The 16,327-nt window shown below is 42.5% G+C and overlaps 3 protein-coding genes across 10 annotated transcripts; all 3 read left to right on the top strand.

The window, feature by feature from the left end:
* The first annotated feature begins 3,349 nt into the window (after positions 1-3,349).
* Positions 3,350-8,412, top strand: LOC148895445 (putative proline--tRNA ligase, mitochondrial). 7 transcript variants are annotated; one of them, XM_089000805.1, is made up of 5 exons: positions 3,359-3,757; positions 3,945-3,984; positions 4,080-4,275; positions 5,151-5,396; positions 6,954-8,412. In XM_089000805.1, the coding sequence occupies exons 3-5, from the start codon at positions 4,138-4,140 to the stop codon at positions 7,833-7,835; spliced, it is 1,266 nt and encodes a 421-aa protein (XP_088856931.1). In that variant the 5' UTR covers positions 3,359-3,757; positions 3,945-3,984; positions 4,080-4,137; the 3' UTR covers positions 7,836-8,412. The 7 variants fall into 7 exon arrangements, with proteins under 7 accessions (XP_088856927.1, XP_088856926.1, XP_088856931.1 ...); XM_089000803.1 differs by having other exon boundaries at positions 3,359-3,781; XM_089000804.1 differs by having other exon boundaries at positions 3,359-3,781; positions 4,077-4,275.
* A 474-nt stretch (positions 8,413-8,886) lies between these two features.
* Positions 8,887-11,494, top strand: LOC148895444 (hsp70/Hsp90 co-chaperone CNS1 homolog). Of its 2 annotated transcripts, XM_089000940.1 has the most exons (8): positions 8,887-9,100; positions 9,552-9,669; positions 9,779-9,940; positions 10,044-10,121; positions 10,284-10,408; positions 10,529-10,615; positions 10,727-10,968; positions 11,043-11,453. In XM_089000940.1, exons 1-8 carry the CDS (start codon positions 8,993-8,995, stop codon positions 11,248-11,250), a joined length of 1,128 nt encoding a protein of 375 aa, XP_088857066.1. In that variant the 5' UTR covers positions 8,887-8,992; the 3' UTR covers positions 11,251-11,453. The 2 variants fall into 2 exon arrangements, with proteins under 2 accessions (XP_088857066.1, XP_088857067.1); XM_089000941.1 differs by lacking the exon at positions 8,887-9,100 and having other exon boundaries at positions 9,552-9,673; positions 11,043-11,494.
* Positions 11,495-11,809: 315 nt separating this feature from the next.
* pars2 (prolyl-tRNA synthetase 2, mitochondrial) lies at positions 11,810-16,271 on the top strand. The gene is made up of 3 exons (XM_089000906.1): positions 11,810-12,135; positions 13,011-13,256; positions 14,814-16,271. The coding sequence occupies exons 1-3, from the start codon at positions 11,812-11,814 to the stop codon at positions 15,693-15,695; spliced, it is 1,452 nt and encodes a 483-aa protein (XP_088857032.1). The 5' UTR covers positions 11,810-11,811; the 3' UTR covers positions 15,696-16,271.
* Positions 16,272-16,327: the final 56 nt, after the last annotated feature.

Below are 16,327 nucleotides of genomic sequence, written 5' to 3'. Positions count from 1 at the left end.
CAAAAGCAGAATGCAGGTAAGTTTTATATATACGCACACACACACACAATGTCAGAGGGCGAAAAAAGAAAAAAAAAGGAGAAAGGAGAAAGATGGGAAGAGGCGAGAAAAAGAGTGAATAGAGAAAATAGAGAATAGAGAAAAGAAAGAAAAAAGGAAAAAAGAGAAAAGGAAAGAGAAACAAAGAGAGAAATTCTAAACAGCTGAGCATACCCAAAAACGTCAAGACAGACATTTGATGTATCTTATTGAATTTGCTTTCAGGTTAATGTTTGTGACTTATCATCGACTGAGACTTGTCTGGACTGCTGCACCAGGTCACGCTTATTGTCCACGGGGATTATGTGGGGGGCTGCGGGGTGACCCGCATCCGGGCAAGATAAACTCAGATCAATTTGTCTTTATAAGAAGTGTGTTGAGCCGTTCTTAGTCTGGTGCCTCACCTGGGACCTGTTTGCCAAGGGCCCAAAGCCCCAGACAAGCTCACTCCTGGGATCATTGGGACACGCAAACCCCTCCACCACGGTAAGGTGACGGCTACCGGAGGGGGGGAAATGTGCCATAGGAGATGGCGGGAGACCTTCATGGTGGCCAAGCATGAAGGTAGGCGTTTCCACACACATGTGGTCAAGAGAGGTTTAAATGGAAACGTGGACAGAGGAGAACTCCCAAAAATTAAATTGGCTCAAATCATGAACCACATTGACATTTGTACATTATAACCAGCAAAATAAACTCTGGAAACACGTACAATAGCAGTACTCACGTGTTGTTGTTTGCTTGTCATAATAGTGTGAAAAACAAAAAAAAGGACTCAATGAAGTCACACAATGCATGACTTTGTGTCCATTGAAATAGTTCTCGCTATAATACGCACAGTTGCGCGTTTCGTTGAAAGAGTTCTAGTGTTAGTATGCACAGTTGTGCGTATCGTCGAAAGAGTTCTAGCAATAATACAGCAGTTGCATGTATTGTAGAAATAGTTCGAGGAATAATACTCACAGATGCATGTATCGTCGAAATATTTCTAACAATAACGCGCACAGTTGCGCGTATCATCAAAATAGTGTTGTCAAGTTATGTTGGTTTTTTGAGTTCTCCCCCTAACTTGAAAAGGGGTTTTGGCTGTGTTGACCGGGGTTATACTGGGACTTCACTCTTTGACTCCAATGATGAGACAGATTTCTCCTTTCTTTTTCCTCTTTTATTTTGGATTTGATCGTCTCTTTTCTCATTGAAAAGACAATTGGAAGATTGCAAGCTGATTTCAAGATTGCAAGTTTGCAAGGTGAAAAACCTTTGAAGAAGGTAAAACACAAACAGCAATTAGGTTTACATTTGAAGGCTTAACAGGCTGGTTTTGACATTAAACCATCAAATCAAATAAACGGTCACAATAACAGGTTCTCTCACCGTCAGCCACTCTGGTCTTTACACAGTTGAACTCTACTGTCTTGGTAAACTCCTAGAGCAGTACTTGAACCGAACCGAACCTGAGCAGTGTTACAACTGACTATTTTAAGGAGTGGTTGCTTCTGGCGAGAGCCTTTCTGATTTCTGAATGGCTTTCAGCTGCTGGCACACCTGCCTTCATTTCAGCTCTCTCCTCTGGGGAAAAAAATGGTGCCACTCATCTTTGGACTACAGGTTTGGCCATATTTGTAGTTTTTACCAAGACACTCATCTTTGGACTACAGCTTCGGCCATATTTGTAGTTTGCCGAGACAAGTGTTGATGCAAGATTATTAAAGGATGGGACAGCTCGGTTTAACTTACCTTTGCTGATGCACCGCCTAGAGTGTGGAAAAAGCACGTATGGGATAAGCAATAACTTCAATCAAAAAAGAATACACAAAGAAATAAACAATTATTTAGGGAAGGGGCAGCTCAGTTTAACTTACCTTTGCTGATGCACCACCTATACAGAGTGTGGAAAACGCATCCTATTTGGGATAAACAATTAGTCAAATTAAAAAAGAATACACAACAGAACAAACAAACACATTAACGGTCTATGATTAAGGGATGGGGCAGATTGGTTCAACTTACCTTTGCTGATGTACCACTTAGAGAGTGTGAAAAGGCATCCTATTTGGGATCAGCAATTAGAAATAAACAAACACATTAACGCTCAATGCAAAAAAAAGAACCGACATGTCAAGTTCATTTTTAACAAATCATGAAACCAACGATAAGATGCAGGACATGAAAACAGCAATAATGCAAACAATCAGTACCAATATACTAAGCAGTTGAGTCACAAAATAAATAAACGAATACATGAATTAATGAATACACTCATAAAGCAAACAAAAAACAATACATAAACAAACCCTCTGTTAAGAAAGTTAGATTGTATCCTCATTTTGTGAATGCTGTAATATTGAGCGGATCTTGCAACCCAGCCACGACGCGCCATCAGGTGGTTTTACAGCGATCAAAGCCTGCGTATGTGAGTGACTTCTCGTACGACGCGGAGATGCGGTTGCTCTAAACGAAAAGAAGACTTGTATGATCTAAACAAGAAGGACCATCTCGACTCTTCATTCCCCCAAATGCATCGCGAAAGCGCTGAAGATCTCAACACCTTCAATGCAAAAATGACAACTATGATCAAAAACCGCATGCGCTTGATGAGCGATTCATTTTTAAGCCAACGCTGACACAACGATTATGAAGCAAAAGAAAGCACGTACTAACCCGCACCAGCCGTCATTCGTTTGACACATCAAAATCAGGACAGCAAACACTGCGCGCTGTGTCCACATTTTGTGCATTACGAGGCAATCGAGGTGTGGCAAGAGACAATATAAAACAAGTGCCCACGCAACTGTGCAACAGAATTCACCAAAGTCACTCGCTGACGTGACACTACATCTACGAACACCGGATTGCCCCGGCATTGATTCAAAACGTGTGAATAATTATGATTATTATTTCGCGCGGTCTTTTGTATTTACGGGTGGTGTTCCTTTTCTTGTGTCTGAGGATCATATGATTTGATTGGCGGAATATAAACCACGGGGTTCTGTGACTTCACAGAAAAGGAAGTACCTTTACGCATGTGTATGTTTTGTTTCCGTATTGCAATCGTCTGGCAAGGAGTGATGGGAATCACGGCTCTTTTTAGAGATCCGGCTCTTTTGGCTCGGCTAACTTAATAGATCTGGCTCTTCTGGCTCCCAAACGGCTCCTCGGTTTCTTTTTTTATTGTTGCTTCAACTAATTTACTACCAAAATATACAAAACGGTACTGTATATCTTCTTGAAAATGTGTGTGGCTTTATTTATATTTCTGTGTGTGTGTGTGTATGCGCGCGCTCGCGTGATGTGTGTGTGTGTGTGTGTGTGTGTGTGTGTGTGTGTGTGTGTGTGTGTGTGTGTGTGTGTGTGTGCGCGTGCGCGCGCGCGTGTCTTCTACCACAGATTTTGACCAATCACGTGCGACTTTAACCAAATGGGTTGCGAAATCGGCTCCTATAGGAGCCTGCGTTAAGCGCCGGTTCGTTCGCGAACGACACGTCACTCCTCGTACCGAGAGCTCTTTGTTGACAAGGCTTATTCAACGAGTGGACTTGCCCGTATTTCGGATGACTCGTTTATTGGAAAGACTGTAGCTTTAGCGCCTCCTATGTACATTTTCTTCTTGTCGGTTGGGGTGGTCCTTTGTTGTTTCCAGACGTTTTCCCCTTCACAGGGATCGCTATTTAACCTCTGGTGCTAAATCAGCAAGCGGAGCTACGAGACAAGCCAGGAAGTAAGGAGGCACCTTTTGTGGTCGGTGGGTGCTAGCGACTATCTACGATTGACACTTTTACACGCACTTATTGTTTGTTTTTTAATACACCACGGTAATTATGTACTATCGAGTTAGTTTTGAGTTTGGTAATAAATGATTCTCCCACAAACATTACAATGATCATTGACATGATTTTGTGAACTAGGTCGACCATGGAGCCTATACTGCACCGGCTTCGGCACAAGGTCTATTCGAGTCTCCATAGAGTAGGACTAATTTGCCACAGGAGACACTCAGGCTTTGCTGAACCCGTTGCTGCGCCTGCATCCTCTCTCAGCAGACAAACGAAACCCCCACTCCTGGTCTCTCGTCTGTATCAGCCGTCAAACCTACGTGACATGGGCCCAGACAGCCGAATGCAAGGAGAACTTACATGTAAGAGCCAGAGGCTCATGCAGCAGGCGGGACTCATTCATCCTTCCAATCCAGGTTGCTTCTATTACCTTCCTGCCACTGTGCGTGCTATGGAGAAACTGGTGAGATCAATTAATGCGTTATAACTATATTGTACTATGTTAATCTGACTTTGTTCTCGTCTTTCGAAACTCATTGAATATTTTCTTTAAAATGTGCACACTTGCGACTTTAGTTTTCCAGTTCAAACATCATTGGGGACCTCGAGTCATACAGTGAAGTCAAATTCAGCCTGTGCCTCTAACAAGTGAAACAAGTCATTCTGACAGCAATGAAAGTCAGATTTGTGTCAACCACAACATTTATGTATGCTCTCAATGACTGTTACACGAGGAAGCATCACTCCCTCATGTAGGGAACCGAGAGGAGTTGAATGGTTCTCTCTGTTTAGTCGAAAAACGGTTATTTGGTCGTAAGCCGAAGTCTAAAAATGTTGAATTTTCTGGTTGAAATCAAGGTTTGACTGCATTTCCAGAATTTAACTTGAAGTTGCCATGAACAAAAACAAGCTTTTTTGATCAACATGTGAGATTTGGGTGCCTCATAATTACAACAGAAACATTTGTGAAAATAGAAATAAAGAACAAGCGCCAATATTCATAAACCAACAGAAGAACATAGACATTTTAGTGAGTAGACATTCCATAAACTGATACATCTGTCTAGTGATCTCTTGAAGGAGTGTACTAAGTTCTCCCTTTTGCCCAAAGTTCAAACTTCCTTTCAAATATGTTAGTTAACAGGCGTCACCCCAAATTCACCCCAAATTAGCCCCTAATTCTCTGTGCTCCATCAATTGCAAGCTGTATGTTCACACGCGTTCGAGGACAATCAAGCTTGGAAGAAAATGAACTTTCAAACTTGCTAGCGTCGTGGTTGCCTATTTTCCAACAGATCTTTGAGAAAAGACATTTTACAAATTTCCTCCAACCACCAGGTGAGAGTGATCGACCAGGAAATGCAACAGATAGGTGGGCAAAAACTGGACATGCCCAGTTTGTGCTCCGCTGATCTGTGGCAAATCAGTCACCGTTGGAATTTGATGGGAAATGAGCTGTTCCGTCTGAAAGATCGCCATGGTGTCGACTACTGTTTGGGACCGACACACGAGGAGGCAGTGACCCATCTGGTGGCTCACCAGACCACTCTGTCTTACAGGCAGCTGCCTCTACTGTTGTATCAGGTTAGTTTTGGCTTTTTTTTTAAGTGGGGGTTTGCGACAGATGTCCTGATCCTGATCACATAATTGGAAATCAGACCCAATCACGTCAGCTAATTGGAATCGGGTCTGGATAGTTGTTGTGGGACTTAAACTAAAAACAATGATGGTGTCAGTAGTGTGGAAATATTATAAATGTGTGAAAAGAGAAGAATGGGCAAGTGTCGGCGTCAGTTTGCAACCATCACATGAACAAATTAATAAGGGGTGAGCTGTGATTGGTGGTTACCTGATATTAATTTCAGCCAACAGCAAGCAACAAATAACTGCTCCCGGAGGTAGATTTCACTATTTAATTCATGTTCTAAAATAAATTCACATTATTAACTCATTCAGTGCCAAAGTGTGCCCACTCTAGTGCCAGGGTTTATGTCATTTTCACTCAAATTCCTGGACCCACAGAGTATTGAATTTTAGGACTACATAAACATTCAATGCAGCGTAAGAAACCTTAGTCTCTTCTTTCATCAGAAAAAGAGTTAATTCCTAAGTTAAATGGGTCTGGCGTTATATGAGCTTGAAATGGGGGCGGCTGTACAAAAGGCAAATGCTGCCCCCTCGTAGAAGGGAAAAAACATCCAGAGGTCTGACCAGTGCTTTATCGGCAAATGCAAAACACCAATAAAAATGGCTTAAAGTGTCCAAAATCTGCAACAACAAAAAAGAGCTGCGAATTGGGCATTTTCAGAAAGTCCCGCCCCCAGTTCATGACGTCACGCCAAAACGTCTTGTCTTGCTCGCAGATTCGGAGAATATGCTTTCTTGTTACACATCCAGTTATGAATATGATTCAAATAGTTTTGAAGAGGAAAGTATAAATGTTTGCAATCGATTAAAGAAGGTCTTCAAGGTCATTTTGAGTGATCAAGACTGAGGTGTAGTGTCACAGAAAATGCAGAAGATGGCGGCAGAGCTCCGTTGGAAATAGTTTTATTCTTCACCTTGAAATTTTTGTCAATGAATATCAAAGAGTTGTCTCAGTGTAACATACGATTCACCATTGCGTTATTTATGTTTTTTCCTTCTAATTTTCAGACCAAACAAAGTACCGCAAAATGCATTGAGGTGATGTAGGGTGAGGACTCGTCACCAACTCGAAAACAAGACTTCCCAAATGTTCAGCGCGAGTCTTACAACGTAAAATATAGCTATATGCGGTGGAATCTTTGTAAAATACGCTCAGTAGAAGTCATTTGAAGCGATTTTACAAATTATGGACACAACTTGTCCAGAGACGTCGGTTGTCCTTTAAGCCGAAGACAATATTTAGTCGAGTGGTGCCACATCGAACATTTGCGCACTGATGCATGACGGCTGTGTCAGAACCTTAAGTGGAGAATTGCAGCATCTTGATAGTGCTTGTTCTCACTCTACTAAGTATGTGTCAGAAATTGATCTAAGCGGCAACAGTAAAATCTCAGCCAAAATCATCAAAACACAGCATTGAAATGAGTATTCTATGAGATGAATTAAAGTCAGTCATAATAAGCACCACCGTTTTGTGCTTTTTGTCTTCAACAGATCACCCGCAAATTCCGAGATGAGCCAAAGCCGAGGTTTGGTCTTCTTCGAGGAAGGGAGTTCTACATGAAAGACATGTACTCTTTTGATGTCAATGAGGAAGCCGCTTATGAGACCTATGAATCCGTGTGTGACGCATACACTCGGGTCTTCGCGCGACTGGGCCTGCATTGCGTGCAGGTGCAGGCTGACACAGGGAACATCGGTGGCAAACTGTCGCACGAGTTCCAGCTCCCAGCAGACATTGGTGAAGACAGGCTTGTCGTCTGCAGGAGCTGCTCCTTCTCTGCCAATATAGAGACAATGTTGTCTGATAGAACTGACTGCCCAAATTGCCGAACTGGTACCCTTTCTGAGTCCAAGGGCATCGAGGTTGGCCACACATTTTACCTAGGTAAAAAGTATTCTGACATGTTTAATGCCATCGTCAGCAATGCCCAAAACAAGCAGAGTATTGCAGAAATGGGCTGTTACGGCCTTGGAGTTACACGTATTCTTGCAGCAGCCATCGAGGTGATGTCAACAGATGAAAGCATCCGCTGGCCAGGTCTTCTCGCACCTTACCAGGTTTGCGTTTTGCCCCCTAAGAAGGGCAGCAAGGCGGATGAGGCAAGAGGTGTGGCTGAAGATTTCATTCACACATTAGGACAGACTTTCCCTCACCTTAGAGGTGAAGTTGTTTTTGATGACCGCACCCAGATGACCATCGGTAAGAGGCTGAAGGACGCCAGCCGACTGGGCTACCCGTATGTTGTTGTGGTTGGACAACGGGCGCTGGAGGACACACCCAGGTTTGAGGTGATCTGCCAGCAGACCGATGAGACAATGTTTTTAACTAAGGAGGAGTTATTTGGTCTTTTGGGAAAAGTGGAAATTGTGTGATTGAAATCGAATCTGAGTTGTCTTCAATGTTGAATGAATGAGCTACATAAAAGTGTTGCGTGATTCAAGTGAACAAGATTATATTACATTGTTGAGTGTTAGTCAAAGGGCGGACAGTTGTACTGGACTTTTAATAGCTGAGAACCAGTGCAAATCATGCATAAATGCTATCTGTCCGCAAGCAATGATTATGTATTTCTTTTGGAAAGAAAGAGCAGTACATTGGGGAGACTCAACAAATTCTCAAAAAAAGACTTTATCAACATCGCAGGGATAATACTAGTGGGCCTCAATCGGCAGTACATTTGCACCTAAAAGCTAGCAACCACTCATTTGACGACAATGAGGTTAAAATCTTAGCGAAAGAACATAGATGGTTTGAAAGGGGGGTAAAAGAGGCGATTCTTATAAAACAACAAAATCCTTCATTAAACCGGTCTGGTGGTGTGAGGTTCAATTTGGATCGTTCATACAATAGCCTGCTCAGGCAAAACAGGTTAGGCAACTTTCGCAATGCTGATGAGGGTCGTTATGCTGATGAGGTGATACCGGGGGGAGTGGGTGTAATAGGCCAATCGTTAGTCAGGAATGTAGGAACAATCAGTGGGGCCACAGGGGGGGGGGGGGGGCCCCGCGCCCCCCCCCCCCCCAACCTGAGAGTAGGGACCTATCATAGCTGTGTCCGGCGCCACCAGGTCTGGACATTAGGGATATATAAATGGGGCCGATACGACCAGTCAGACTTTAGTTCGCTGACGAAGCCTCTTGGATAGGAGGCGAAACGTCCGAAACCTTCACTTTTGTACAGATGACGGCTGAAGAAACCTTCTCATCGATTTCTTTTGGAATAAATAAATTACACTATTATTCAAAATATGCTGGAACATCAGTGGACCCAAACACTGTAATGAAAGGTGTTTATTGCCCTTTCCATAAAATAAAATGCGTGCGTACATTCATTTATCGTTGTTTTGTGTGCGCGTGTTTGTTCGCATTACCTACTTTGAAGTGGAAAATTTGGCGCATGGTTGTTTCCGCACGGACCATTTTCTGGTCGTACCACAATTTACACGCGCTTGGCAGTCTCTTACATTTCTCTTAATTTGACGGTGACGACGTTTTTGACTTGTGGAAAACTGCGCACCCAAATACCTTCCATGGCCTCTCCCGCTGTACAAAATGACAGCGACGATGACGACTTTTTTGCAGAAGCGTTCAAGCGCCACCGATACAAAAATGCCTTCAACGAAGAAACTTGGGAAGAGGTAAAAACTTAGTGTTGCTCTAAAAATAATTAACTGTGCAGCTTTGCTGACCAGGTGGATCACAGTCATATTTTATGGTTGCATACCTGGACCGCTTGCTGTTTGTATGGGTAAAAATATGCGAGCATGTAGACTGCATGCTACGTTGAACAACATATTGTAATGATTATGTTTTTGCTGTTACAGCGTCGTTTCCGGTGATTGTAGACACGAGCTATCAACGATGACGTTTTTATGGCAACGAACGACAGCTAATTACTGTCAGTGTGTATCTAACGAGAGAGGGGGAGGGACCGAACTTCATCAGAATGATTTGTCATTCTGTGATGGCTCCTTCTCTGAGCGACATGAACATTAATTTCTAAACTATACGAACAACCATCTGAATGTTTACACATTTATAAAGAAACGTGTTCACATAATCACGAACCTTTTCTCTGGTCTTATTAAGGAGTTTGATAAAATACCCATGTTCATGAAAACAGTACCCGATGAGTTCGACCCCAATGAATATCCAGAGCTAGCTCATATCCAGGCTATCATCCACGATGAAGACAGGACCCCAGCAGGTAGGTGTGTCACTAATGCTTTCCCTTTATTAATATGAGCGGTACTATGGTAACATCCTCGGTGTCCAACATTAATTAAGCAACACTGATTATTTGTCCTGTTCTCCAGAAAAAGCGCAAAGTTTAAAGGATGAGGGAAACGAATTTTTCAAAGAGAAGAATTACCAAAAGGCCATAGTGGCTTACACTGCAGCTTTGAAAAATAAATGTGGTGACCAAGACCTGGATACTGTTCTTCTCACCAATCGAGCAGCAGCTCACTTTCATCTTGGTACCACATTCTCCTTTTAACATCACAAATAAATCAAATTCTCTCTAAATGAGTACAGTACATCGTTAGTAGTACCATTTTGTACGTAATCTTTGACATGCAGGCAACATGCGATCTTCACTGAATGATGCTACAATCGCAAAGAAGATCTCACCGGGTCATCTTAAAGCCTTGATTCGAGGTACGTGAACGCGTGCGCACACACACACACACACACGCACAAATCCAGTGAAATGTCTGCCAGGGTTAAGCACACATCTACAAATAACATTCCATTTTTGCGGTCAACTTAACCCAGTGATCTGTCCATTTTTTCCCTTAATGATTATCTGTGTGTGTTCAGGTGCCCAGTGTTGCATTGAGTTGCATAAATTAACTTCAGCCATTCAATGGTGTGAAGAGGGTCTTAAAGCTCATCCAACAGACAAGAAGTTACAGGAACTAAGAACAGCAGCAGACAAACACAAGGTGGTCTCACTGCTCCATATTAGTGTCCAGCCATCCATCAGTTTACCATCCAAGTGCTTTTCCTCACTTGTGTCAATTTATATCATGCAATTATTTGTTTCAATTTGTTCTTTACCACAGAGGTCAGCAGAACGAGATGCTCGAAAGGCCAAGGTCAAAGAAAAGAAGTTAAACAATGAGAAAGAAGCTATTATGGCTGCAATAAAGGTTACAAAAAGATATGATGAAATCTTTGTTGTTTTTTTTAATATGTCCGTAACCGGGACAAGCATAAAGGTTACTCTCAATTTTGTCTGTTGCATGATGTTTTTCTTGTAGGAGCGAGGAATCAAGCTCCTCCAGCCTGTGAAGCCTCGTCAGTCAGATTCAGATGCTGAGGATGATGACAAAGAGTCTTTGACTGCAATAGCCGAGCTTAGCCAGGATGGTCTCAGCTCACACAAGGCCACGGGAGCTCAGGTCTTCCTGGATCAGCAGCACACCCTGCATTGGCCTGTGCTCTTCCTTTATCCAGAGCATCAGCAGAGTGACTTCATCTCTGCTTTCTGTGAGAACAACAGGTAGATCATGTTAAGAATACTCAGTAATTTTTGAAAAATGACAATCCTTTAATATATTTCTTTTTTTGCATCAGTTTTTTAGATCACTTTGCTGTCATGTTTGGGGACGAACTCCCACCTTGGGACGAGGAACAAAAATATCACCTGCAAAATTTGCAGGTTTGTTCTATGAAAGTAATTCATTCAGTGCCAGGCATTTTCACACATAAAAAAGAAAATACAATTAAATGGATAAAATTGAATTTTTGCATGAAATTAACATTTAAAAGTATAGTTTTGTAGAAGAACTTGGAGAATACAACTAATGTCCAAAACCAGTGGTGGGCCGTGCATGTCACTCCTAGGCCTTCAGTAGTGCTACATCTGAATCAATTAGCAAGGAGTGTGGTGTGATTTCCTACACATCCACTAGAGGATGTCGTTAACCAGGAAATAACTTGTTACTTAAAGAAATTTAATAAATACTGTCATTAAACTGTTCACATTTTTAATATGAATGTGTGAATTCATGATACCCTCATAAAATTGCAATATTAATTATTTGCTATTTTTGCCATCTTTGTAGCTGTCTAAACTTTCTTAATGAATCCATCTACTCTCTCTACTCTCTCTTTCTCTCCACATCCATAAAATAAATCAATTTCTTCCTCTCCTTAAGCCATTGTGAGTTGACAAAACCACAATTAAATAAACACAAAAATGTATTTGCTTCTGCAGCTCGCTACAGATATGGTGAGCTACTATAGCCCTGGCCAGTATGCGCTTTCCACTTGACCATGAGACTGTGATTCTCCCACAAACATTACAATGATCATTGACATGATTTTGTGAACTAGGTCGACCATGGAGCCTATACTGCACCGGCTTCGGCACAAGGTCTATTCGAGTCTCCATAGAGTAGGACTAATTTGCCACAGGAGACACTCAGGCTTTGCTGAACCCGTTGCTGCGCCTGCATCCTCTCTCAGCAGACAAACGAAACCCCCACTCCTGGTCTCTCGTCTGTATCAGCCGTCAAACCTACGTGACATGGGCCCAGACAGCCGAATGCAAGGAGAACTTACATGTAAGAGCCAGAGGCTCATGCAGCAGGCGGGACTCATTCATCCTTCCAATCCAGGTTGCTTCTATTACCTTCCTGCCACTGTGCGTGCTATGGAGAAACTGGTGAGATCAATTAATGCGTTATAACTATATTGTACTATGTTAATCTGACTTTGTTCTCGTCTTTCGAAACTCATTGAATATTTTCTTTAAAATGTGCACACTTGCGACTTTAGTTTTCCAGTTCAAACATCATTGGGGACCTCGAGTCATACAGTGAAGTCAAATTCAGCCTGTGCCTCTAACAAGTGAAACAAGTCATTCTGACAGCAATGAAAGTCAGATTTGTGTCAACCACAACATTTATGTATGCTCTCAATGACTGTTACACGAGGAAGCATCACTCCCTCATGTAGGGAACCGAGAGGAGTTGAATGGTTCTCTCTGTTTAGTCGAAAAACGGTTATTTGGTCGTAAGCCGAAGTCTAAAAATGTTGAATTTTCTGGTTGAAATCAAGGTTTGACTGCATTTCCAGAATTTAACTTGAAGTTGCCATGAACAAAAACAAGCTTTTTTGATCAACATGTGAGATTTGGGTGCCTCATAATTACAACAGAAACATTTGTGAAAATAGAAATAAAGAACAAGCGCCAATATTCATAAACCAACAGAAGAACATAGACATTTTAGTGAGTAGACATTCCATAAACTGATACATCTGTCTAGTGATCTCTTGAAGGAGTGTACTAAGTTCTCCCTTTTGCCCAAAGTTCAAACTTCCTTTCAAATATGTTAGTTAACAGGCGTCACCCCAAATTCACCCCAAATTAGCCCCTAATTCTCTGTGCTCCATCAATTGCAAGCTGTATGTTCACACGCGTTCGAGGACAATCAAGCTTGGAAGAAAATGAACTTTCAAACTTGCTAGCGTCGTGGTTGCCTATTTTCCAACAGATCTTTGAGAAAAGACATTTTACAAATTTCCTCCAACCACCAGGTGAGAGTGATCGACCAGGAAATGCAACAGATAGGTGGGCAAAAACTGGACATGCCCAGTTTGTGCTCCGCTGATCTGTGGCAAATCAGTCACCGTTGGAATTTGATGGGAAATGAGCTGTTCCGTCTGAAAGATCGCCATGGTGTCGACTACTGTTTGGGACCGACACACGAGGAGGCAGTGACCCATCTGGTGGCTCACCAGACCACTCTGTCTTACAGGCAGCTGCCTCTACTGTTGTATCAGGTTAGTTTTGGCTTTTTTTTTAAGTGGGGGTTTGCGACAGATGTCCTGATCCTGATCACATAATTGGAAATCAGACCCAATCACGTCAGCTAATTGGAATCGGGTCTGGATAGTTGTTGTGGGACTTAAACTAAAAACAATGATGGTGTCAGTAGTGTGGAAATATTATAAATGTGTGAAAAGAGAAGAATGGGCAAGTGTCGGCGTCAGTTTGCAACCATCACATGAACAAATTAATAAGGGGTGAGCTGTGATTGGTGGTTACCTGATATTAATTTCAGCCAACAGCAAGCAACAAATAACTGCTCCCGGAGGTAGATTTCACTATTTAATTCATGTTCTAAAATAAATTCACATTATTAACTTATTCAGTGCCAAAGTGTGCCCACTCTAGTGCCAGGGTTTATGTCATTTTCACTCAAATTCCTGGACCCACAGAGTATTGAATTTTAGGACTACATAAACATTCAATGCAGCGTAAGAAACCTTAGTCTCTTCTCTCATCAGAAAAAGAGTTAATTCCTAAGTTAAATGGGTCTGGCGTTATCTGAGCTTGAAATGGGGGCGGCTGTACAAAAGGCAAATGCTGCCCCCTCGTAGAAGGGAAAAAACATCCAGAGGTCTGACCAGTGCTTTATCGGCAAATGCAAAACACCAATAAAAATGGCTTAAAGTGTCCAAAATCTGCAACAACAAAAAAGAGCTGCGAATTGGGCATTTTCAGAAAGTCCCGCCCCCAGTTCATGACGTCACGCCAAAACGTCTTGTCTTGCTCGCAGATTCGGAGAATATGCTTTCTTGTTACACATCCAGTTATGAATATGATTCAAATAGTTTTGAAGAGGAAAGTATAAATGTTTGCAATCGATTAAAGAAGGTCTTCAAGGTCATTTTGAGTGATCAAGACTGAGGTGTAGTGTCACAGAAAATGCAGAAGATGGCGGCAGAGCTCCGTTGGAAATAGTTTTATTCTTCACCTTGAAATTTTTGTCAATGAATATCAAAGAGTTGTCTCAGTGTAACATACGATTCACCATTGCGTTATTTATGTTTTTTCCTTCTAATTTTCAGACCAAACAAAGTACCGCAAAATGCATTGAGGTGATGTAGGGTGAGGACTCGTCACCAACTCGAAAACAAGACTTCCCAAATGTTCAGCGCGAGTCTTACAACGTAAAATATAGCTATATGCGGTGGAATCTTTGTAAAATACGCTCAGTAGAAGTCATTTGAAGCGATTTTACAAATTATGGACACAACTTGTCCAGAGACGTCGGTTGTCCTTTAAGCCGAAGACAATATTTAGTCGAGTGGTGCCACATCGAACATTTGCGCACTGATGCATGACGGCTGTGTCAGAACCTTAAGTGGAGAATTGCAGCATCTTGATAGTGCTTGTTCTCACTCTACTAAGTATGTGTCAGAAATTGATCTAAGCGGCAACAGTAAAATCTCAGCCAAAATCATCAAAACACAGCATTGAAATGAGTATTCTATGAGATGAATTAAAGTCAGTCATAATAAGCACCACCGTTTTGTGCTTTTTGTCTTCAACAGATCACCCGCAAATTCCGAGATGAGCCAAAGCCGAGGTTTGGTCTTCTTCGAGGAAGGGAGTTCTACATGAAAGACATGTACTCTTTTGATGTCAATGAGGAAGCCGCTTATGAGACCTATGAATCCGTGTGTGACGCATACACTCGGGTCTTCGCGCGACTGGGCCTGCATTGCGTGCAGGTGCAGGCTGACACAGGGAACATCGGTGGCAAACTGTCGCACGAGTTCCAGCTCCCAGCAGACATTGGTGAAGACAGGCTTGTCGTCTGCAGGAGCTGCTCCTTCTCTGCCAATATAGAGACAATGTTGTCTGATAGAACTGACTGCCCAAATTGCCGAACTGGTACCCTTTCTGAGTCCAAGGGCATCGAGGTTGGCCACACATTTTACCTAGGTAAAAAGTATTCTGACATGTTTAATGCCATCGTCAGCAATGCCCAAAACAAGCAGAGTATTGCAGAAATGGGCTGTTACGGCCTTGGAGTTACACGTATTCTTGCAGCAGCCATCGAGGTGATGTCAACAGATGAAAGCATCCGCTGGCCAGGTCTTCTCGCACCTTACCAGGTTTGCGTTTTGCCCCCTAAGAAGGGCAGCAAGGCGGATGAGGCAAGAGGTGTGGCTGAAGATTTCATTCACACATTAGGACAGACTTTCCCTCACCTTAGAGGTGAAGTTGTTTTTGATGACCGCACCCAGATGACCATCGGTAAGAGGCTGAAGGACGCCAGCCGACTGGGCTACCCGTATGTTGTTGTGGTTGGACAACGGGCGCTGGAGGACACACCCAGGTTTGAGGTGATCTGCCAGCAGACCGATGAGACAATGTTTTTAACTAAGGAGGAGTTATTTGGTCTTTTGGGAAAAGTGGAAATTGTGTGATTGAAATCGAATCTGAGTTGTCTTCAATGTTGAATGAATGAGCTACATAAAAGTGTTGCGTGATTCAAGTGAACAAGATTATATTACATTGTTGAGTGTTAGTCAAAGGGCGGACAGTTGTACTGGACTTTTAATAGCTGAGAACCAGTGCAAATCATGCATAAATGCTATCTGTCCGCAAGCAATGATTATGTATTTCTTTTGGAAAGAAAGAGCAGTACATTGGGGAGACTCAACAAATTCTCAAAAAAAGACTTTATCAACATCGCAGGGATAATACTAGTGGGCCTCAATCGGCAGTACATTTGCACCTAAAAGCTAGCAACCACTCATTTGACGACAATGAGGTTAAAATCTTAGCGAAAGAACATAGATGGTTTGAAAGGGGGGTAAAAGAGGCGATTCTTATAAAACAACAAAATCCTTCATTAAACCGGTCTGGTGGTGTGAGGTTCAATTTGGATCGTTCATACAATAGCCTGCTCAGGCAAAACAGGTTAGGCAACTTTCGCAATGCTGATGAGGGTCGTTATGCTGATGAGGTGATACCGGGGGAGTGGGTGTAATAGGCCAATCGTGAGTCAGGAATGTAGGAACAATCAGTGGGGCCACAGGGGGGGGGGGGGGGTCCC

Source organism: Hippocampus bargibanti, linkage group LG07 (assembly GCF_051943395.1).
Source record: "Hippocampus bargibanti isolate YZ-2025 linkage group LG07, ASM5194339v1, whole genome shotgun sequence".
Taxonomy (NCBI): domain Eukaryota; kingdom Metazoa; phylum Chordata; class Actinopteri; order Syngnathiformes; family Syngnathidae; genus Hippocampus; species Hippocampus bargibanti.
The sequence above is the reverse complement of the archived record's forward strand: the minus strand, read 5'-3'. Positions and strand labels throughout refer to the sequence as shown.